At 43.3% G+C, this 23,897-nt stretch overlaps 1 protein-coding gene across 2 annotated transcripts; it reads left to right on the forward strand.

Moving 5' to 3' along the window:
• The first annotated feature begins 20,947 nt into the window (after nt 1-20,947).
• On the forward strand, nt 20,948-23,290 carry LOC131145062 (pentatricopeptide repeat-containing protein At1g11290, chloroplastic-like). 2 transcript variants are annotated; one of them, XM_058094111.1, is made up of 2 exons: nt 20,948-21,529; nt 21,637-23,290. In XM_058094111.1, exon 2 carries the CDS (start codon nt 21,669-21,671, stop codon nt 23,100-23,102), a length of 1,434 nt encoding a protein of 477 aa, XP_057950094.1. In that variant the 5' UTR covers nt 20,948-21,529; nt 21,637-21,668; the 3' UTR covers nt 23,103-23,290. The 2 variants fall into 2 exon arrangements, with proteins under 2 accessions (XP_057950094.1, XP_057950093.1); XM_058094110.1 differs by having other exon boundaries at nt 20,952-21,666; nt 22,162-23,290.
• The last annotated feature ends 607 nt before the right edge of the window (nt 23,291-23,897 follow it).

Raw genomic sequence — 23,897 nt, forward strand, 5'->3', positions numbered from 1 at the left:
GCGGTTTCAAGGAGGTATTTTTCGAAAGATACTTTCCGGTCTCCACTCAGGATGCGAAGGTCGATGAGTTTTCGGGTCTGATACAGGGTACTTTGACGGTGCAAAAGTATGCTACCAGATTTATCGAGTTATCTCGATTTGTGCCGTACTTGGTTCTGAATGAGCACGAGAAGTCTCGGAGGTTCAAAAGGGTTATGAGGAAGGACATCTGCCATTTGGTGGGGATGCTACAAATCCGTGAGTTCTCTGTCCTAGTGGATAAAGCCACCACAATTGAGACAGACCTTCGGGGAGATGAGGTGGTGCAAGTTCAGGGGAAGAGGCCAGTATCTTCTAGTTCTCAGAGTGGTCCTCGGTAGAGTCAATGGAAGAAGAAGAAAAAATATAGCTCTGGTTATCGGTAGAACACCGAGCAAATGAGTTCTCAAGGGGATCCATCCTCCGCACCATGCGTTAAGTGCCGTAAATGGCACGAGGGTGAGTGTTAGCCATTCTGGGGTGTTTCTACAACTATGGCAAATCGGGCCACATGGTGAAGAGTTGCCACGAACTGAGGAAGGTTATGCCTGCACAGAGTCAGAACCATGGAAGTAATTAGGTGCCTAAGGTGAATTACCAGGCAACCACGGCTTCAGCGAGAGTATATTCACTTACTCCAGCAGATGCGGAACACGCTGGAAACGTGGTGACAGGTACCATGTTATTGCTTTCGAATAGAGCTGTTGTTTTATTTGATTCGGGGGCAACCCATTCGTTCATATCTGCTAGTTTTGTGAAGTTGTGTGAGGCGAAAACTTGTGTGATGAATGAAATGCTATCTGTAACTACGCCGACTGGGAGTGTAACGATTTATAGTAAGATGTTAAGAAACTGCCCAATTGTGATTCAGAAGAGACTACTACCGGAGAATCTTGTAGTATACGACATGTCAGGTTTCGACATCATACTGGGAATGGATTGGTTGTTCTCCAATTTTGCGGTGATTGACTGTCGGAAGAAGGTAGTAGTGTTCAGACCTCCTGGGAAGCAGGAGTATGAGTTCGTGGGATCTTATGTGCGTTCGATGCCATAGATTCTATCGGCTTTGTAGGCGAGGAGGTTACTTTTGGATGGTTGTCAGGGGTACCTAGCTTGCGTGAAAGAACCGCCGTGGGATGAGTTAAGACTCAAGGACATTCGGGTGGTCAACAAGTTTCTGGATGTGTTTCCAAACAACTTACTCGGTTTACCTCCGAATCGTGAGGTGGAGTTTGCGATAGAGTTGCTGTCTGGCAAGGCGCCGATCTCTAAAGCTCCATACTATATGGCTCCAACGGAACTTCGAGAGTTGAAGGAGCAGTTGCAGGGACTACTAGACCAGGGTTTTATTCGACCTAGTGTTTTGCCCTGGGGAGCTCCAGTATTATTTGTGAAGAAGAAGGACAGCTCGATGTGTATGTGCATTGACTACCGTGAGATCAACAAAGTGACAGTGAAGAACCGTTACCCTTTGCCTCGTATAAATGATCTTTTTGACCAACTGCGGGGAATGCAGGTCTTTTCGAAGATCGACCTACGGTCAGGATATCATCAGGTCAGGGTTAGATCTAAGGATGTAGCAAAGATTGGTTTTCAAACCAGATATGGCCGTTACGAGTTCTTGGTCATTCCTTTTGGGTTAACAAATGCTCCGGCGGTATTCATGGATTTGATGAACATGGTTTTCCATGAGAACCTAGATCGATTCGTAGTAGTATTCATTGACGATATTCTGGTACTCGAGGAGTACGGAAGAACATGTGGAACATTTTAGATTGGTGCTATAGATTCTGCGGGAGAAGAAACTGTATGCTAAGCTAAAAAAGTGTGAGTTCTGGTTAAATCAAGTCGTGTTCTTAGGCTATGTGGTATCTAGGGGTGGTATCTTTGTTAATCCTAGCAAGATCAAAGCTGTGGTCGACTGGGCTAGACCGAAGAGTATTCAGGAGGTTCGAAGTTTTCTAGGACTGGCGAGTTACTATCGTCAGTTCGTGGAGGGATTCTCTAAATTGTCCAGACCTCTGACATGGTTGACTAAGAAGGGAGTGAAGTTTTACTGAACCAGTGATTGTGAGCAGTGCTTTCAGGAGTTGAAGCACTGACTGGTTACTGCTCCAGTATTGACCATTCCTTCGGGGGATGGGGGTTTTGTGATCTATATTGACGCATCCCTGAAGGGTTTGGGTTTTGTGCTTATGCAACAGGGTAAGGTGGTAGCTTATGCTTCTCGACAACTTAAGTAGTATGAGAAGAATTACCCTACGCATGATCTGAAATTGGCTGCAGTAGTTTATGCCTTAAAGATCTAGCAACACTATCTGTATGGTGTTCAATGTGAGATTTTCATTGAAGCCTCGGGTACTTTTTCACGCAGAAGGAGCTGAATATGAGGCAAAGGCGGTGGCTAGAGTTGATCAAGGACTACGATTGCACGATTAGCTACCATTCGGGAAAGGCTAATGTGGTGGCTGATGCGTTGAATCAGAAGTCAGAACATACAACAGTATCTGCAGTTGTAGCTTAGCGTTATATCGGGTGAGATCTAGAAAGCCTTGGCATAAAAATGGTGTCCGGTGATCATCAGGATTTCATTACTAGTTTGGTGATTCAACCGACCTTATTTGAGTGTATTAAAGCCGTGCAGGCTAGTGATGCGAAGTTAGCTGAGATTATGGAGAGAGTGCAGCGGGGTTTGGCTGCAGATTTTAACATCTCTGATAGAGGTGTGTTGAGATTTGGGACCAGCCTTTGTGTTCCAAATGACGATGAGATCAGAAGGACGATTCTGGAGAAAGCGCATCGTTCTTTGTATACGATACATCCGGGTAGTACAAAGATGTATCGGGCTTTGCGTGAGTCCTTCTGGTGGAGTAGTATGAAGAGGGATATTGCCCGGTTTGTGGAGCTGTGTCTAACGTGTCAGCAAGTGAAAGTTGAACATCAGAGGCTGGCAGGGCCGTTGTAGCCTTTGCCTATTTCGGTATGGAAATGGGAACATATTTCCATTAACTTTGTTACCAGACTACCGTCAGTGCTTCACGGGCAGAATGATTTTTGGGTAATCGTGGACAGGTTGATGAAATCTACTCACTTTGTACCAATGAAGGTTAGCTACCCTTTGAGTAAGCTAGCTGATATGTACGTGCATGAGATTGTGAGAATGCATGGGGTATCGGTGTCCATTGTTTCATATCAAGATCTGAGGTTTACTTCTCGTTTTTGGAAGAGCATGCATAAGACATTGGGAACGAAGCTTACTTTCAGTACAACGTTCCACCCCTAGACTAATGGATAGTCGGAGAGGACAATACAGATCTTGGAAGATATGTTACGGGCTTGTGTATTGGACTTCAGTGGTAGTTGGATTCAATTTCTTCCACTAGTGGAGTTTGCCTATAACAACAGCTTCCAGGCTAGTATAGGGATGGCACCATTTGAGGCTTTGTATGGTCGAAGGTGTCGATCTCCTTTGTATTGGGATGAGGTCGGTGAACGTTAGGTTTTAGGACCTGAACTCGTGCAGCAGGCATCTGAGAAGGTAGGTTTGATCCAGGAGAGGATTAGATCGGCTCAGAGTCGGCAGAAGAGTTACGCGAATGTTCACCTCCGTGAGTTGGAGTTCGAGGTGGGGGTAAGGTATTCCTTAGAATCACTCCGATGAAGGGAGTGATGAGATTCGAAAGGAAGGGCAAGTTGAACCCGAGGTATATCGGACCATTCGAGGTACTTGAGCGAGTGGGTCCAGTAGCCTACAGAGTTGCACTACCCCCAGCACTCTCGAGGGTCCACGATGTATTTCACGTATCCATGTTGAGGAGGTACGTGTTGGATCCGTCGCATGTTATCAGTTACGAGTCTTTGGGACTTGAGGATGCTTTAGCGTATGAGGAGATACCTATTCAGCTTCTGGACCGTAAAGTTCATAAGCTTTGTACCAAAGAGATACCGTTAGTGAAGGTATTGTGGCGGAACCATGAGGTTGAGGAAGCTTCTTGGGAACTAGAGACGGAAATACGCCCGAAGTATCCACAGTTGTTTGAGTAGTATTTGGATAGCAGGGTGGTATGAGTATGTATGTATGTATGTAATCCTTTGTTATCGTATTGTATTTGGTGGTTAGTCTCTGGGAAAGTCTTGTTGTATTGTAAGCTCCCGAGGCCACGTATGTATGTAACCACGGTGTTCCTCCGCCATAAGTGAGGACATGTATGTATGTATCGTAAAGGGGCTGCGTATAAATGGCTATCGTATTCTCTAGAGTATGTATGTATGTATCATAACAGGGCTACGTATAAATAGCCACCGTATTCTCTTGAGTATGTATGTATGTATTGTAACGGGGCTGCGTATAAATGGCCACCGTATTCTCTAGAGTATGTATGTATGTATCATGACGGGGCTGAGTATAAATGGCCACCGTTTCACCTTAGAGTACGTATGTATGTAGTAGTATGAATGTGTTTGTAACGAGAGATTGTAAATTTCGAGGATGAAATTTTTGTAAGGAGAGGAGCTTGTAAGAACCCGAACTGTGACATGTGGGTTAATTATGTAAAAGAGGGGTAAAAATGAAATTTGTACAAAATTTGTCGACGAGGCCATAATTCATCGATGAAAGTAAAAGGCTTCTCGTCGACGAAATTCAGAGGCTCGTCGATGAGTGAATGCCGAGGGGTTTAGGAAAATTTGAAATATAGCTCGTCGACAAGGCTGCCGATTCATCAATGAGGCTGGTGAAGAATTAGTCGACGAGGACACAATTCGTCGACGAATCCACTTGAGTCAAAGGTGCTATAAAGGTATTTTTGGGTTGCTTTGGGGCTAAGTTTTCCCCAAACACACACTCTCTCTCTCTTTCTAGAACTCTCCCTACACTCTCTCTCTCTAGTTTTGTTTGCCGATCATTGGCCGGTTCGTAAATCCAACGTTACTACAAGGATCAGTGAAGGATTCTCTACGTTTCTAGCGGATCGGAATTTCGTTTCAGAGGATTTCGGGTTTCGGGTTAAAATCGAGGTAAGGCTTGGTTTTCATTTCTGATTCAATATATGTGTAGTAGTACAGATTGTAAGTATGTATTGTACTGTGGTTTGTAGGTTTTGGAGTCTTGATTCGTAGTTTTGAGGACCGTAGAGTTCGTAGTTGGAATTCGGGTTTAAGTAAGGGGATTCTATTTATATTAGTTCATTTTCGAAATCAGGATCAGTAAGTTGGTAGGCTACGATCACATTTATGTTTTGGTAACTTATTTGGGGAAATCTATCAGGTAAAAATGCAAGATTTTTGGGTTACAGTTTTCGGGAAAATTGGAGATTTCGGGTATCATCTCTATTTTGTTTGGGAAACTGTTGGTTTTACTAGAACTGTATTATTGAGGTGACCGTAATCCATATTTGCATAAACTGTATACTTGAATTTGTAAACAATATGATTTGTCGTAAACCAAATAAGTGTGGTAGGTATGATTGCATGTATTTGTTTTAGGTATTTGTAAAACAGTTATGTGGCGGTTAATTATCGTACGCTGAAATGTATAGGAACGTGTGTTCCAAAATGATTCCAGGGATTTGTAAAACAGCCATGTATCGGTTAACTACTGTGGGCAAGAGTGGTCGGCTCTATATCCGAGGTGTGAAATATCACCAGTATGTTCCAGCTGGTCACCGAAGGGTGTGTTCTACACCGTATGTAGCAATGTAATCACTGTGGGCCTGAGTCGTCGCAGCGTAGTTATGCATGTGGCAATGTAATCGGGGTGAGACTGGGTGACCTTGTGTAGTTGCGTATGTGGCAATGTAATCACTGTGGGCCTGAGTCGTCGCTTCGTAGTTGCGTGTGTAGCAATGTAATCGCTGTGAGACTAGGTGTCCTTGTGTAGTTGCGTATATAGCAATGTAATCACTATTGGGCCTGAGTCATCGCATTGTAGTTGCATATGTAGCAATGTAATCGATGTGAGACTAGGTGACCTTGTGTAGTTGCGTATGGAGCAATGTAATCACTATTGGGCCTCGGTTGTCACAGCGTAGTTGCATATGTCGCAATGTAATCGCTATGAGACGAGGTGACCTTGAGTAGTTGCGAACTAGTGTGACGACACTGACCGTATGTATGTATGTATGTATGTATGTATGTATGTATGTATGTATGTATGTATGTTTTGGGTATCGTATGAACTAGAATGATTTTTGTGAAAAATATTGGAACTGTATGTATTTGTATGAAACTGTACGAATTGTTTCAAACTGTATCGTATGTATAGTGTTATGAAGTATGTAAAATGATACCGGTATGCCACACACTGATATAAACTGTTTTCTTCCTTACTGGGAGGTGTCTCACCCTGAATATATACAAATGTTTTTCAGGTCCTTCAAGTAGCCGTAACTAGCATCCTAGCATCCAGAAGCGAGGGGTGTTGTTTAGCTACTGTTAGTGCCTGATAGGTACGAGTTTTTGTAATCGGGTTGTTGTGATGGATTTTGTAGATGCCCGTAGTATGTATGGTATTCATAGGGATGTATATCCTTGTATAGTATAGAGTCTGGTATGGTACAATTTGTGCATAGAAAAACTATATTCCACTGCGTATTTTGGATGAGTATGGATGGTTGTGTGTATGTATGTGGGCATCCGTTCACCCCACAGGGTCGGACCCTCCATTTATATTGTATCATGTATGTTTTAAATTGATACAAAGATAGGTTAGGTTACTAAATTCACACCCGGGACTCACCTGCGGGTTCGGGGCGTGACATGCCTGGAATACAACAGATTTCTCAATAAAATATGTATACAACAAATGTACTTCTCAACTAAACAGATATGTACTACAATACACATAGTATAATTAATGCACTACTAAAAGATATGATATAATAAGTTCAGTGTAGTCGTAATGTCTACTCTCAAAGATTTATGCAAATATTTCAATCAGTGTGTGAAAGTGTAAATGATATGATCTTTGTGTCAAATAATGATTTCAATCACAATGCACAAACAAAGATCACAAGCACACTTCAAATATTTCAACAAATATTTTTTCTCAAAATAAACCATAAGAGATATTCAAAAATGGTTTGTAAAAATTTATTTGATCTTTGTATTAAAATGATAATATCAATCAAAAGGAACAATAACAAAGATCTTCACAAGCAAATATCCCAAAAGTATTTTTCTCAAAAATAAGCACACTAGATATTTGAAAACGGTTCGTAAAGTTTTATTTTACAAACAAAAAGCAATACGAACTCTTGAGTATTGCAATGATGATGCAAAAACTCACAAGCTCTGCGAAGTTTTCATACAAAAGACTTATTAATGAAGTCTCATAGAAAAATATTTCCTATCTTTTTTTTTTTTCAATTTTCGCGGATTTTGCCTTAATTCCCTTTTTGTTATTTAATCACTTCAGTAAAAATATTGAAAAATCAGAATTTTCCAACAATATCTTTGCACTTGAAAAAATCACAAAAATCTAGAAAAGTCTTTAAAAAACCATAAAAAATATTTTTGAGGTTCGTGTCATCTCGAAGGAGTCCGAAAACCTCCCGGAATATTACTTTTCACTTACAAAATTCTATAAAAATTTCAAAACCCCAAGAGTGTATTTGGGTAAACTATTTTCTCGATTTTCCAACTCGATGATTTCAACAAAGGGCATGGACTCTCCTAAGCATTGGTTTGTCCCGGTTCTAAGGGAATACCTAAATAGTGTCTGCTTTGTGCATTTTCTTTGATTTTTGAAAGGAAGTAATTTTTTAAGGCTTATTTAATTTATTTTGAGATAATTTTTAATTAATTTGGTACCGTTCGTAAGAACGGGCGCGTAGGGGGTGCTAATACTTTCCCCTCGCGTAACCGTACTCTCGAACCTGATTCTGGTAATGCAGACCGATTCTACCCCTAATAGGGTAGCAATCAAGTGTTATAACCATACTCCAAAAGGTTAGTGGCGACTCCATCAAACTTTACTTTCCACAAAAATATCATTTTCAAATTCACCCCATTTTTCCCAGTTTGCAACCGCACCTATGCTAGTGTTTGGCGGGTCTGGGACGTTGGAACAAAATCTATGGAGTCTCGCCACTTCCCTTTTGCCCTTTTACAATCAATATGTTGCTCAACAATTCTAGGTAATGAACTTCTCTAATGAAACTTGTCTGCAATAGCTTGGTTACCTCCTCATCACTCACACTCCATTTAGGTGAAGCTTCTCATCTTCTAACTCCTTGGTCGATGCCCTGGATCAACCTACACCAATAAACAATGATAGTAGAATCTATAGCCAACATATTTTTAGGTGTGAACAAAGATGTTAGCCAACTCTCTTAGCAATCCCAAGGTCAAGATCTTGAGTGGACCTTTCAAAAGTTCCCCTATATGTACACATTTTTATGGTTCTTCATCTTTAAAGGGAATATCAACTAATTCCTTTTTCAAGTGCCCTTTCTCTAGGTTAGTCCCCTCTTGAACATCATAATCTTTAATGGCCATTGCCTTCTATATATTTGTCTTTCTTTTGTGTGTTGTAACATAGTAGTAGTGAGTTGCTTCCTTATTTCTTTTAACTCCCTCCATACGAGGTTAGGAATTTCATCATTAGACTATTTATGGAAGTAGCCACCCTTAAGACATTCAAACTTGAGTGTCAAATGAACACATTATAGATAGAAGGTCGATCCACCACCAAAAATTCTATCATTACAATCATTTGTCAAGTTTTACTATCTATTATTGTGGGTAATGAAATTGCCCCATGAGGTTGAACCACATCTCCAAACCCCACTAGTGGAGTCCCTATGGGCTTTAAATAGTCTCATCCAATCTTTATTGCTTCCAATGTTGGCCACAACAAGATATCACTCAATCTATCATTATCTACTATTATTCTTTTGGCACAATAATTAGCCATTATCAACAAGTTCACCAAGTTAGGCATCACCACAAGGAACAGAACGCATGAATGCTTTTCATATTCTCCATAAGGATTTAAGTTTTGGATGTTGTGATTCTCTAAATAATTTTGGGAATTAGTGTGGTACACCTATGCATTTTACATTTTCTTGGTGAATCTCTGCTCACCTTCTTTAGAATTGTGAAAGATGATCTCAAGGATTTAAGCATCAATCATATTTTACAAATGTATGCATTCTTGAGTAGCATGTCCATTATCTCCTTTGTTTTTACAAAGTAAAATAACTTTTTTGTTTGATCTGCGTAAATACAATTGTACATAAGACATTTAAAGGGGTATAATTTTGATATCTTAGTGCTAGAGCAGCCTTTTAGGCCAAGCTAGGATGCTTTTGGTTGTCCCTTTTTGTTTTTTGTTTTTTTTTTGTTTTTTGGTCTTTGCCCTTTCTACCTTTAGATCCCGAGTTTCCTTCTAAATTTAGACCTACTCTTTTGAGTTATCATAATTTTTCCTGGATTACTATACTTCTAAGCCCTAGCCATCAACTTTGCCATAACCTACTATATTTTTCCCCCAAGGAGGCTAGAAACATCTTGGATCGCAAGGTTGCTACAATTGTAGCCACCGCCATCCCATAATTCAAATTCCTCACCTTAAGAGTGGCGTAAGTGAAGCATGTATAGACACTTTAATGATCCCTTCTTACCTTCAACCAAGTTTGTTAAATGATTGAAGTGTTTGCAATCTTATAATTGTTGATGGAAGTGACCTACAAACTAGCACGCCCTGAAGGAACCTATGGATTGTGGCCTCCAAGCATGACTACGATAACTAGTCCTTATAAAGTGGCTATAAATGCCCCACACATGATTGCGTTGGGAGCTCTTTTGTAACTACATTAATGTTTTGAATGAATCCAAGTGAACCATCAAATTTATAGTGTTGTCGTACTTGTCCAAGCTTGGCATCTTGAATTTTTCCAATAAGGGATCTTCTGTCACACTTTTGGTGAATGAGGACTCTAAGAAATGGAGCTCTAATTACTTAGTGATGCTTGCTCCTAGACTTCCTTTAGCATTATTTAAAACGATTGTCAATCTTTTAAAACTTTTTCTTGCTACTTGTTGCGGGGTAAAAAAAGTAGCTGGGATGCTCCTTCGACTCTCGTTGACCTGAAAGAAGAAAAGAATGAAGACTACTCCGGGGGACCACTCCGATGCCTAAGTAAGAGGAAGGCTTTTAGGAAGGCTAAATGCAACAGTAGAATAGTGTTATGACCCCTTACCTTTGCCTGTACTCCCAGTCCCTACTTATAGGGGCTTGAGTAAACCGCTGGTTGGCTCGGATTTATTGCGTGGGGGCTCGAATCGCTCTTCGGCCATAAGTGCGTGCGCCTATTACTCGGTTTTTAAGGGCGTCGGCGTGAATCTCTCCTCCTCTTTATTAGGTCAGAGCTAATCACTCATCAGAAAGTCAGACCTGGAGAAAGTATGAGACAGGCGTTGACCTGCCCTTATTAGCGTGATTTATTATGGGCATATCAGTTGTCCCCCCCTCAGTTTCAAATTTCTGGATAGAATTTTGAATCATTATTTGTGTTTGCATCTTTAGGTTTTAACACTTCCTCGTGTTCCCTTTTTTTTTTTTTTTGGTAGAATAATTGAGCAGCTCGTGCCGACTGTTTGAGCCGAGCTGTTTTGTGCAGAGCTGTTTCGTCCAAGCTGTTCGGGCCGAGCTCTTTTGACTGAGCTCTTTGAAGCAGGACTCGTGCCGAGCTGTTTCTGCCGAGCTGTTCGGGGAAGGATTCGTGCCGAGCTCTTTTGTCCGAGCTCTTTGAAGCAGGACTCGTGCCGAGCTGTTTCTGCCGAGCTATTCGGGGAAGGATTCGTGCCGAACTCTTTTGTCCGAGCTCTTTGAAGCAGGACTCGTGCCGAGCTGTTTCTGCCGAGCTGTTCGGGCCGAGCTCTTCGAGGAAGGATTTGTGCCGAGCTCTTTTTTCCGAGCTCTTTGAAGCAGGACTCGTGCCGAGCTGTTTCTACCGAGCTGTTCGGGGAAGGATTCGTGCCAAGCTCTTTTGTCCGAGCTCTTTGAAGTAGGACTCGTGTCGAGCTGTTTCTGCCGAGCTGTTCGGGCCGAGCTCTTTGAGGAAGGATTCGTGTCAAGCTGTTTCTGCCGAGCTGTTCGGGGAAGGATTCGTGCCGAGCTCTTTTGTCCGAGCTCTTTGAAGCAGGACTCGTGCCGAGCTCTTTCTGCCGAGCTGTTCAGGCCGAGCTCTTTGAGGAAGGATTCGTGCCGAGCTCTTTTGTCCGAGCTCTTTGAAGCAGGACTCGTGCCGAGCTGTCTAAGAATGCCGAGCTCTTTGAAGAGAGACTCGAGCCGAGTTGTTTCTTCTGAGCTTTTTGAATAATCAGGCCGAGCTAACCAACGTACTCGGCTGTGCGGCATTACAAATAATGCTCGTTGCTTGGGCTTTCTGCATGATGAGTCGTGCTCATTGGTTGGGTTGTCCTAGCCTCACGAGTTGTGCTCGTCAGTTTGGGCCATCCTTCTGATGAGTCGTGCTCATCTGTTGGGTTGTTCGGGCCTTACGAGTCTTGCTCGTCCGTTTGGGCCATCCTCCTGACGAGTCGTGCTCATCTGTTGGTTGGTCTGGCCTCACGAGTCGTGCTCGTCATTTTGGGCCGTGCGCCGATGAGTCGTGCTCATCTGTTGGGTCATCCTTCACGACTATCTCACTTTCCCGAGGCGTCCTTGCACGCTTCTGTCCTGCGAGAGATGTCAATAAAGCAAGTATTAAATGCGTCCTACCTCGGAAAGTGGGTTGGAGGAAAGCATTATTGATGGCCATCCGTCTGACGTTGTGTCTGAGGCAACTTGGTGTTTCCGAGGTGGCGTTTGTCCTCGGGAAGCCTCGTCTGTGCACTTGTTAGAGATTTTCTGTATCCTATGCCTCCCTCGAGACGCAATCCTTCTCGTAAATGAAAATTCTTGAGATTCCCGCCACAGGGATTCGTGCCCTCCTCTCTATATAAAGGCCAGTGGACTCCTTCATTCCGCACTCGTCTTCATTCCAAGAGGACTGCTTCCTTCTCTACTCTTCTCCATTCCACAAGTCCCTTATTCGGTGCTAGGTATGCTTTCCCTCTCTATAGTATTTTTGTCTTGTTGTTCTTCATGTTCTTCGTTGTTCTTGCGCTAGTTTTGTATGTTTGATCTTGTCTTGTAAGATTGCCTAGTTGTTTGTGTGAAATTTTACTGTCTTGATCTGTGTTGGCCTCCTTTCTTCTTGATCTTTGCTGTTTCTTGCTCCGCTTGACCCTTAGGTCTAGGTAGTGTTTCCTTCAGGCTTGTTTTTTCCTATGGAGACCTCCTCACAGCCCTTAAGGGTACCTACAACAGTTCGGAGCGCTCGTTGTGAGCTCTCCTCGTCTGACCTGCAGAATGCCCATTATTTTTTTGCTGTACCATCGAATATCACTGTTAGGTTACCCTCTGCTACTGAGTCAGCTCTTGACCAAAAATCCGAGGAGCTCTGCCTCTATACCGATTATCTAGACTTGGGTCTTAGGCTCCCTTTTTCCCCTTTTGTTTCTAACGTACTACGTTTTTACCGCATAGCATCATCACAACTTGTTCCGAACTCTTATCTTTCGCTCACCTGTTTTGCTGTGCTCCTGCTCCGCTTGGGCCATCAGCCTACCGTCCCACTTTTTAGAAGTTGCTTCCAAATGCGGTCTCATTCTACAGAGAAGGAGCTATATTATTTCAACTCTCTACCAGGTTATAAACTCTTCTCACCAGGCAGTTCTTCCATCCATAATTGGAAGACCCGTTACTTCTTTGTCTCGGGCGAGTTGAATTACACGGGCTCCTTTGTCTAGTCTTCTCCTCTTGATGGTAACCTTGTTATCTTTCTCCACCCTCTTTTTCAGGGCTTACAAGTAGGTTATCCGTCTAACCCATTTTTTTTCTCCTTTCACCCCTTTTTCCCTTGTAGTTCGGGTGCGCCACCTCCTCCCCAAACGTTCCCCCGAAGAGCAGGCCACCCTGAAAGAACTTCGTACCCTCGGTGAACGGGGTATTATCCCTCATGAGGAGCTGCTCCAGGAGCGTGTTCTTGTGCAATGGGGAATCAGCCCCGTTTCCTCAAGTCATTCTCTCCCCTGATTATGTGTATGTGTACGTTCAGGTGTTATCTTTACTGTGGGTGTTCTTACTCCATTTCTCTTTTATACTCGCAGATATGGACTTCACCAGGTATAAATCACTCATGGGAGAAGCTAGAAAGCAAAGGGTGAGTAGGAGTAGGAAGAAGAGAAGAGAGGTCGAAGGAGAATCCTCTCAAAGGGAAGCCCCTACAGTAGGTGATTCCGGCGCCCTTACTGACGAGGTCCATGCTGCTCCTCCTACGCACTCGCAGGCTCAAGTTGAAGCCATTTTTCACGATCCGACCCGTTCTGCCTCTGCTCTCCGTCGGGCTGTGCACACTGAGGACTTTGTACAGGCCCAATGTACTCTTCCTGACGCTCTCTCGGCGAAAATCCGCCATACTTCGTACCAGGTGTCTACTTTACTTGCTTTATAATTTTTTTTGACTTATGCCTGCTCTTGCTAACTGTTCCATACTTTGCATTTTTCCACAGCTGGCGACGATGGCTCTGGCCCAGGAGGAGAAAGTCGCGGAGATGTATCGCCAGACACTCAATGCACGGGAAAAATATGTCCTCGCTCAGAACGAACTGCACGAGGCCGAGCTCCGCGAGCAGGCTTTGCAGGCAGAGATCGATCGCCTTCATAGGGAGGAACTTCCTGCCCAAGAAGCTACTGCTGCTGCTTCTGCTTCCCGAACTGCAGTGAAGAAATACAAAGACTCCAACCAATTTGTTATCGACACCTCTAAAGCTTATCGAGTTGGATTCAGGAGGTGTCGTGATAAGGTAAGGACTAAACATCCCGAGATTCCTCTTGATGGTGTAAGCTCTCATGGCTATGGCGAAGAGAGCCCCGAGTCTGCGGAGGATCTGGAAGAGGATGAAGAAGGGGAGGAGGAGGAAGCTGGAGAAGGGAGCAAAGCAAATTAGTTTTTAGGAACAGAATATGTATTTTGAATTTTTCATCCTTTATTGATGTAGTGCAACTTTTGTAAGCGGCACTTTTATTACAGCGCTGCAAGAAGCGGTTTTTTAAGAATAGTATTTCTTTAACATTTCAGAGTTCCATGTGTTCTTAACTTCTTTCCCCCCTACATCTTCCAACTTGTATGTTCCGGGTTTTATTTCTGTTGTGACCTTGTACGGGCCCTCCCAGTTATGCTTTAACTTGTGCGACCCCTGCTCGGACGGGTTGTTTCGCCTCTTCCTCAGGACTAAGTCTCCTGGATGGAAATTCCTTATTTTGACGCGGTTGTTGTAGTACTTTGCTACCCTATGCTGGTACGCTGGAACTTTTAAACTCGCCTGATCCTGTCTCTCTTCCAGTAGGTCTATTTCTGACCTGAGCTCCTCACTGTTGGTCTGCTCGTTAAAGTATTTCCTTCGCCAAGAGGGTATGGCCACCTCTGCTAGGATGACTGCTTCTGCGCCGAAGACAAGCATGAACAGGGTTTCCCCTATTGCTGCTCTCTTGGTGGTGTGGTATGCCCATATAAGGGAAGGGAGTTCCTCTGTCCATCTACCTTGCATGGATTCGAGTCGGGTCCTCAGTCCGTGCAGAATCGTCTGATTCATGTTCTCTACTTGTCCATTGCTCTGGGGGTGCGCCACTGACGCGAAGAGAAGCTTAATAGATAGGTCCGAACAGAACTTTTTGAAGCGCTCGTTGTCGAACTGCTTCCCGTGGTCTGTAACTATCGCTAAGGGAATGCCATAGCGGCAAACTAATGAGGTCCATACGAAGCGTGTAATATTCCGCTCTGTCATGGTGGCTAGGGGTTCGGCCTCTACCCACTTAGTGAAATAATCTATTGCTACCAACAAGAATTTTTTCTGGCCAGTCGTCTGTGGAAGAGGTCCAAGGATATCTATCCCCCACTGAACAAAAGGGTAGGGACTGGTTAGAGGGGAGAGTAGACTTGAGGGGGCGCGTGGTACAACTGCGCACCTTTGACATCTGTCACATTTTTTTACGAGCTCAACCGCGTCCTTCTTCATTGTGGGCCAGTAAAATCCCTGTCGTATAACTTTGTGAGCTAGAGCCCTACTGGCAAGGTGGTTTCCGCACACTCCTTCGTGGATTTCTCGTAGTATGTATTCCCCTTCGTCTTTGCCTAAACATCGGAGGTAGGGCAGTGTCAAGGATCGCCTGTAAAGCTCCCGGCCCATCAACGTATATCTTGCCGCTTTCCTCCTCACCTTTTGAGCCTCCTTATTATCTCTTGGTAAGGATCCGTCCTGGAGGTACAGGAATAAGGACGCTTTCCAATCGTCCTTGCTGAATTCGGACGCCACTGAGTTAATTCTGTCCTCCTCGTACGAGGGTTTTCCTATGCGTTCAAGATAGATAGTGTCTTTCCATTCCGAACCGGTTGCCGAGGCTAATTTCGCTAATGCGTCCGCCTTTTTATTCTCTGCTCTCGGTACGTGTTCTATGTCGAACTGGACGAATGCCTCTATGTACTATCTTGCCTTGGAGAGATATTTCTTCATTCTTGGATCCCTAGCTTCAAATTCTCCTTTGAGTTGCTCTACCACCAGCTGGGAATCACTCAGTACTTTGATCTGTGCCACCCCTAATGCTTCCGCCAGTCGTAGACCGGCTAACAGGGCTTCGTACTCCTCTTCGTTGTTGGTTGCTATGAACTCCAGTTTTAGGGCGAAGAGAGTTTCATTGCCCTCCAGGTCAGAAAGGATGAACCCGGCTCCCCCTCCAGCAGCATTAGAGGACCCATCAACGTGTAGTGTCCACTCCTCCGACTTGGTGGATGACTCGGGGAGCCTTTCTGCCGTAAAATCCGTGAGTACCTAAGCCTTGACCGCGGGCCTCGGTTGATACTGTATGTCGAATTCACTTAATTCTACCGACCACCTCGTCATTCTCCCCGAACTCTCCGGTCGCTGTAGAATTTGTCTCATGGGCAGGTTTGTTAACACGACAACCCTATGGGCTTGAAAATAGGGTCTTAATTTGTGCGCTACACAGATGATGGAGAAGGCGGCTTTTTCCACCGTACAATAGTTCTTCTCGACGCCACTTAACACCTTATTTGTGTAATATATAGGCTGATGCTTTCTACCCTCTTCCCGGACCAAGACCGAGCTGACGGCATTCTCTGTGGAAGCTATATATAGATAGAGGTCTTTCCCATTCTTTGCTTTTGTCAATAGAGGAGGGGATCCAAGGTATTGCTTAAGCTGCTCGAAGGCTACCTCCTGATCTTCCCCCCATTCGAATCCTCCCTTCTTCTGCAGTGCTTTAAAGAAAGGTAAGCCTTTATCCCCTGAGCAAGAGATAAATCTACTAAGGGAGGCTATCCTTCCGGTCAGAACTTGTATCTCCTTTTTAGTCCTTGGAGTTTCCATCTCCAGCAGCGCTCGTATTTTATCCGGATTTGCTTCTATACCTCTGTGAGTCACCATAAAGCCCAGGAATTTACCTGCAGAAACGCCGAACACGCACTTCGAGGGATTCAACCTCATGTGGTACCGGCGGAGGAGCTCGAACGTTTCCCTCAGGTCTTTACAATGTTGCCCTGCTTCCATGCTCTTCACCAACATATCGTCCACGTAAGCTTCCATTGTTTTTCCAAGCTGTTCTTTAAAAATCTTGTTCACTAGCCTCTAATATGTGGCCCCTACATTTTTTAAACCGAAGGGCATCACCCGGTAACAATATAAACCCCTTTCGGTGATGAAAGAAGTTTTTTCCTCATCAGCGGGACTCATAGGGATTTGGTTGTACCCTGAGTAAGCGTCCATGAAGCTGAGGAGCTCGTGTCCCGAGGTCGAATCAACTAGCTGATCAATTCGAGGGAGAGGAAAGCTGTCCTTTGGGCATGCTTTATTTAAGTCCGTGAAGTCTATGCAGGTGCGCCATTTTCCATTGGGCTTTCTGACGAGGACGACATTGCTCAGCCACTCAGGGTAGTCCACTTCTCGGATGAAGTTGGCCTGCAACAGTTTCGTCACCTCTTCGTCAATTATTTTGATCCGTTCCATCGCGAAGCTCCTTTTTTTCTATTTTACAGGTCGGTGGTTGGGGTTGACCTGCAACTTGTGCTCTATCACAGCAAGGTCGATGCCGGGCATGTCTGTTGCCGACCATGCGAACAAATCAGAGAATTCGTCCAAGAGTTCAGTCAACTCCGCTTTCAAAGTATCGGGCAAGTGATTCCCGATCTGTACACTTCTCTCCTGGTGGCCTTGCCGTGGTATGTGTTTGATATCTTCGTGTAATGTACTGATCTGGGGATACTCTCCTCTGACCTCCAGGTCTTCCACCGTTAGAGCTTCTTTGGCCTCCATCTTCCCTTTCAAGGCCATTACATAGCAACTCCGGGCAGCGGCCTGATCTCCTTTGGCATATCCTATCCCTTGTGGTGTAGGGAACTTAACTTTGAGGTGGTATGTTGATGTTACCGCTCGAACTGCGTTAAGGAATGGAAGACCCAAGATGACATTGTACACCGAAGGTCGGTCAACCACCAGGAACTCTGTCAACGTTGTTACCTGCTGCGGGGTCGTCCCTATTGTCACTGGTAACGTGATGGTTCCCAAGGGGTGAACAGTGTCTCCCCCAAATCCTACCAAAGGGGTCGAGACGGGCTTCAATCGTTCCTTGCCGATCTTCATCCCTACCAAGACTGACCAGAACATGATGTTGGCCGAGCTCCCGTTGTCTACCAGTATACGCCTAACCATGTAATTGGCTACGAGTAGGGAGAGCACTAGTGCGTCATCATGCGGTTGCTGCACTCCCTCTTCATCTCCGCTGTCAAAGGTTATGGCGTCACCTTTCTTGTTTCGTTTGCTACTGGTTTCCCCCTTTTCTATCGTCAGCACCTGTTTAGCATATCTTTTGCGTGCACTTCCACTATCTCCTCCACTGGCGGATCCTCCGAAGATCACCGCAATTTCCCCAATAGCTTGCTCTTCCTTCTCTTTTGCGCCGTGCCTCCTCTGCTCAATTGGTTCCCTTTGTGAACTTTCTTTCTTGACAAATCTTGACAGATGTCCCCTTCTTATTAGGACTTCGATTTCTTTCTTCAGCTGAATGCATTCTTCTGTGTCGTGGCCGTGATCCCTATGGAATGCGCAGAACTTGGACATGTTCCGCTTATGTAGAGGCGTTCGCATAGGTTCGGGCCATGAGACGTAGTCCTTCTTTTTTATCTGCATCAGCAACTCTGAGCGCGGTACATTTAGAGGTGTGTAGGTGGAGAACTTGTTGTGCTGTCCTCTACTCTTTTGACCTGTTTGTAGCGCACTAGTTTCGTGCCTTTTTGTAGGTCTATACGCGTCTCCAGATTCTCTGCCGTTGTTTCTCCTTTTCCGCTCTAGACGATTTCCTCTCGTGTCCATCATCTCCTCCAGGTTTATGTATTTCTCTGCTCGAATCATTAACTCCCCCATGTCCACTGGCGGTTTTTTTCCAAGTGAGTATAAGAAGCTTCCGGGTTGAAGAGCCGTTGTCAGGGCAGCCAAGGCTACCCCCATATCCAAGTTGCGGATTTCTAGGGTCGCTGTGTTGAAACGGTGCATGAAGTTCTTTAGAGTCTCGTGGTCCCCTTGCACCATACTCATTAGATGGCCTGTTGTTTTGGCAACTCTCCGGCTACTAAGGAAGTGGCCGATGAACATTTGCTCCATCCCTTGGAAGGAACCAACAGATCCTGGTTGCAGAGTTCGGTACCAGTCTCTGGCGGTACCCTTAAGGGTGGTAGCAAACGCTCGGCACATGATGGCGTCGGGAGCCCCTTGCAGCTGCATTAACATTTTGAAATTTTCCAGGTGATCAATGGGGTCAGACAAACCTTCGTATCTCTCAAAGGTAGGCATCTTGAATCTGCTGGGCAATGGAGCTTCCATGATCTCTTTGCTGAACGGAGACTCCGCGCACTTTAGGGATGTTTCCCCATAGTAGGGCCTGGCTCTACCCTCTTTCATCATCTTCTCTATGTAATCTATCTTCTTTATTCTTTCCTCGAGCTCGGTGGATCTTTGTTGGTTGACGTCCATGCTATTTGCATCTTCTACCTTCTTACTGGGGTGAGTTTTCTCTTCTTTCTCCCTTAGTTCGTCAGCTTGTTTGTCTGTGCTGGGTTTGTTTTGCGGTTGGGGAAGGACGTGCCCTTCTTGACTCTTCTGTTATAAGAGTTGGTTGAGCATGTCCTTCATTTCCTTCTGGAAGGCAAGGAACTCCTCTCTACTGACACCAGATGAGTCCGAGGTCCATTGGATGGATTGGGATGGTTCTTTGTTATCAGGGAAGGAGGTGGAATTGCGTGAGGTTGGCATTGTTTGAGTGTTTGAAAGTCAAGAGCAAGATAATATCGCCTCCTAAAAGTAACTTCCCACAAACGGTGCCAACTGTTGCGGGGTAAAAAAAGTAGCTGGGATGCTCCTTCGACTCTCGTTGACCTGAAAGAAGAAAAGAATGAAGACTTGGAGGACCCGGGGTGTACTCCGGGGGACCACTCCGATGCCTAAGTAAGAGGAAGGCTTTTAGGAAGGCTAAATGCAACAGTAGAATAGTGTTATGACCCCTTACCTTTGCCTGTACTCCCAGTCCCTACTTATAGGGGCTTGAGTTGACCACTGGTTGGCTCGGATTTATTGCGTGGGGGCACGAATCGCTCTTCGGCCATAAGTGCGTGCGCCTATTACTCGATTTTTAAGGGCGTCGGCGTGAATCTCTCCTCCTCTTTATTAGGTCAGAGCTAATCACTCGTCAGAAAGTCAGACCTGGAGAAAGTATGAGACAGGCGTTGACCTGCCCTTATTAGCGTGATTTATTATGGGCATATCACTACTTAAAGAGTGATACCCACACATCTACCATGCTCCCATTCGTCTTAGTTGATGATGCAGTGGATTTTACTCTTGATTCTTGGGAGCCATCACCTCCTTTCCTTCTCTTGATTAAGGTAAGTTTTCCTAATCCAGCTTTGATCCATCCTTGGAAGGCTAGGAATTTTTTCATTAGGACCATAGTCACCCTTGATTAGTTAGGATAAAGGTTATGTGATGCAGGTCCAAGCTTAAGTAATTTTTATTATGTCAAGATAGGGTTAATGACGCTGGTCTCCTTTGATGTTTAAAAAGATGTGGACCTCTCCATTGATATTTGATTTACACCTGCTTTGTCAATTTACTATCAATTGAGCAAGTGAAATTTAAAGACTTCGAGTATTTTGCCTTTCTTTCCCTCTACTCAAATATGTATGAAATTCATTTTACAAAAGCAATCTTATTGTATATGACACTTGAGAAATAATAAAATAAATATATTTTAATAAATTTTTTTATTTTTAAAATTTTATAAATATTTTTATTCTATTTTTAAAATTTATATGACTATTTAATTTTAATTTGATTAAAATTATGTGTACAATGGATAAATTAATATAGAAAAATTAATTTTGAACATTAAAAGCATTCTGGTAGTATGTTGTAAAAGTAATTGAAAATTTAAAAAAGTCTAGTTTTCTGTTTTGTTCAAAAACAATTGAAAATCAACAAAATAAAAAAAAAAATTTTAAGTATAAAAGCAACGATCTAAAAATTAAAACATAAAATAAAAAGAAGTAAAATTCGATAATACTTAGTAAGTTTTTTGAAAATGACATTTCAACTCATGTGTTTTCAAATATTAGCAAAGAAACCTCTCAGGTTGGATACCCTTTATTTTTTATTTTTTATAATTATAAATTCTTTTATATAAAAATATATCATGATATCATGACGTCACCAACTTGACCCATCCAGCTGACCCGGTTGCCTTTCCGGGGCATCCACCGATCCGGTATCGAAACCATGCCTTTAAGATTAAGATAAATGGCATCTTCCCAATTTTCATAAACACAAAATATGAACTTTCGAGTCTCTGAAAAATTCCCAACGGTCTTCGCAGTATATTTCCTAGAGCGAGAAAGAGCGCATGAATGAACTATCATGCCCGATTAGTTAAACTCGGCCTGGATACAAGCCCAATAGTTGCTTCCCGTCTCATCAACGATTACGTCTCCTCTCGAACTTCGGGGTCTGTGAGTCACGCCCACCAGCTGTTCGATCAAGTTCCTGTTAAAGACGCAGTACTATGGAACTCAATCATATCAGCCTACGCCCAGTGTGGCCATTCTCACACAGCTTTAAAGCTCTTCTCTCAAATGTTCCATCAATCCCACCCGAACTACAAACCCGATCATTTCGTTTACGCTACTGTCGCCCGCGCTTGTGGCTGTTCGAGAGGAACCTACCTTCAACTGGGTAGAACGGCTCATGCTTGTATATTAAAATCTGGGTTTATGCCCAATTATGTGATAGTTGAAACTGCTTTCCTGGATATGTACTCAAAATGCCGCAGTGCAGATTGTGCGCGCAAGGTGTTTGATGAAATGTTACTTCGAAATTTGGTGACTTGGAATGTAATGATTGCTGCGTATGTTCAGAATGAAATGGAGATTGATGGGTTGGAGTTATTTTATCGGATGAAGTGTCGCGAGTTTTTTTTGCCTGATGATTTCACTGTTGCTTCTGTATTGACAGGTTGTGCGCGGACTGAAGATATACATTTGGGTATGCAGGTCCATGGCTACCTTATTGTTAATGGGTATGAGTTGAATTGTGTAAATTCTCTTTGTAACATGTATTTCCATTGTGGTGAAGTTTCTTGTGCTGAAAAAGTTTCTGAAGGACTAGAAGAGGATGCCATTTTAATACTTATAAAGATTAGAGGTTATGTTTTTAATCAGATGTATTGTGATGTGTTAAAATATGTTACATTGACACATGGGGCCAAAATTCTTGAAGTGGATTGCACCATATTTGTGCCTCTTTTCACTGCATGTGCCAAGCTTTCTTTGCTCAGAGTTGGAAGGCAAGTCCATGGCCTTCTTATTGCTTTGACTTATTCTATTGGGAACTTTTATTTGTTGGAGGAATATGGTGCGATAATTGGAAGCACTTTAATCGATATGTATTTCAAGTGCAATAGTGTAGGTGAAGCTAGGAGAGTTTTTGACAATTGGTTTCCTTCCCCTCATGTCTTCCACTGGAATTCCGTTATTGCAGGTTGTGTATATAATGGTTTGGTTGAGGAGGCCAGGGCACTCTGGGAAAAAATGCCAGAGAGGAATGTTGTGTCATGGACTAGCATGATTTCAGGGTATGTGAAAAATGGTATGCCGCAAGAAGGTTTAAATTTACTGGCTAAGATGCATGCTAATCAGGACAAGCCTAGAGTAGATGGGAATTGCTTAACGTTTGTTAGTGGCCTTCAGGCATGTAGCTATTTGACAGATTTTGAAAGAGGAAAACAAATCCATGCAAAACTCATACGGATGTTAGGGAATGCTGATACTAGTAATGTCATTGTTGGAACAGCTTTGGTGGACATGTATTCTAAATCTAGTAATTTGAATTACGCACGAACTGTATTTGATCGGATGCTGGAGAAAAATGTGGCTGCATGGACATCAATTATTACGGGCTATGCTGTTCATGGTTTGGGATCTCATGCCCTTGAAATTTTCCATCAGATGATGGGAATGGGTATTCAACCAAATGAGGTCACGTTTGTGTCTATTCTAACTGCTTGTAGCCATAGTGGTTTGGTGGAGGAAGGTCTGCACTGCTTCATGTTGATGAGATTGAAGTATAATGCAGTCCTGCAAGAAGATCATTACACATGTTTGATTGATATGCTTGGACGAGTTGGAAGGCTGGAGGAGGCTTGGAGTCTAGTGGAAGAACTGGAGGATGGAATGACTTATAGTGAGACTGTCTTTGGTGCGATGCTGGGGGCGTGTCACTTACATGAAAACATGGAGTTGGGGAGAAGAGTGGCTCTCAAAATGCTTGAGAAGAAGATGCAAGTCTCTACAACTTATGTTACGCTTTCTAATGTTTACGCGGCATTGGGAATGTGGAATGAAGCATATGCAGTGAGAAGGAATTTTAGGATAGAAGTTGATGTTGGCAGAAAGCCTGGCCTTAGCCGGATTTGCATGTGAGGTGAATTTGCTAAGATTCCATTTGGGAAAGAAGTTGTAAATTTGGAATTTTGAGGTTTTGAAAAAAAAAATTGTAGTTTTTATATGAAAATGTGTCAAAACTTACACAATTTCAAATTTATATTTCTAAAGTTGTGCTCCTAAACACTTCATTAATATATTTGCTGGAAACTTGCCAATTTGTGCTATGTGAATCTTTAGTTTGTTGGTTTGGTTTATATTCACGACAAAATTTTGACAAGTGTTCCTCTCATCAATGGGCATTGACATCATACACCATTGTTATTGTAGTGAAATTTTTGGGGTTAACAGAATATGGATTTAAAATTAAGCCTACATTTCCAAGAACTATCTACTGGGTAAATACATATTTACCCAGTAGATAGTTCTTGGAAATGTAGGCTTAATTACCAGTAGATAGTTCTTGGAAATGTAGGCTTAATTCGTGTTTAATGACCCAGAATTTCTTACGAGCAACAACTATGTTCAGCATGAACTGATGTTTTGAGTCGAGGCAACAAAATGAAACACACCATGTTTGATTTGTAGCGTAAAATTGGATAGCAACATAGGGATGGAATGGAGTGTAATGGGGGTGGAATTGCTTCATCCTATTTTCTATTTGTTCAAGTGCTCGACTATTGAAGAAATTGATCTTTTAGAAAGATTTCCTAGTTCGAGTGTTTGAGTAAGGAACTTTTATGTTAAAATAAGAACTATTGTGTGCCTTGGATGGTTTAGAAAGATTTCCTATATTGACCGGCATGAAGGATTTTAGGATTTAGAGTCTATTCT

This window comes from Malania oleifera, chromosome 12 (assembly GCF_029873635.1).
Source record: "Malania oleifera isolate guangnan ecotype guangnan chromosome 12, ASM2987363v1, whole genome shotgun sequence".
Taxonomy (NCBI): domain Eukaryota; kingdom Viridiplantae; phylum Streptophyta; class Magnoliopsida; order Santalales; family Ximeniaceae; genus Malania; species Malania oleifera.

What these genes read in the sequence shown, in the direction of transcription:
- LOC131145062 (XM_058094110.1), top strand. Translation starts at nt 21,033, where the DNA reads ATGAACTATCATGCCCGATTAGTTAAACTCGGCCTGGATACAAGCCCA. An exon ending in GACTGAAGATATACATTTGG is followed by an intron (nt 21,667 to 22,161) that starts GTATGCAGGTCC and finishes CCGTTATTGCAG; the next exon opens with GTTGTGTATATAATGGTTTG.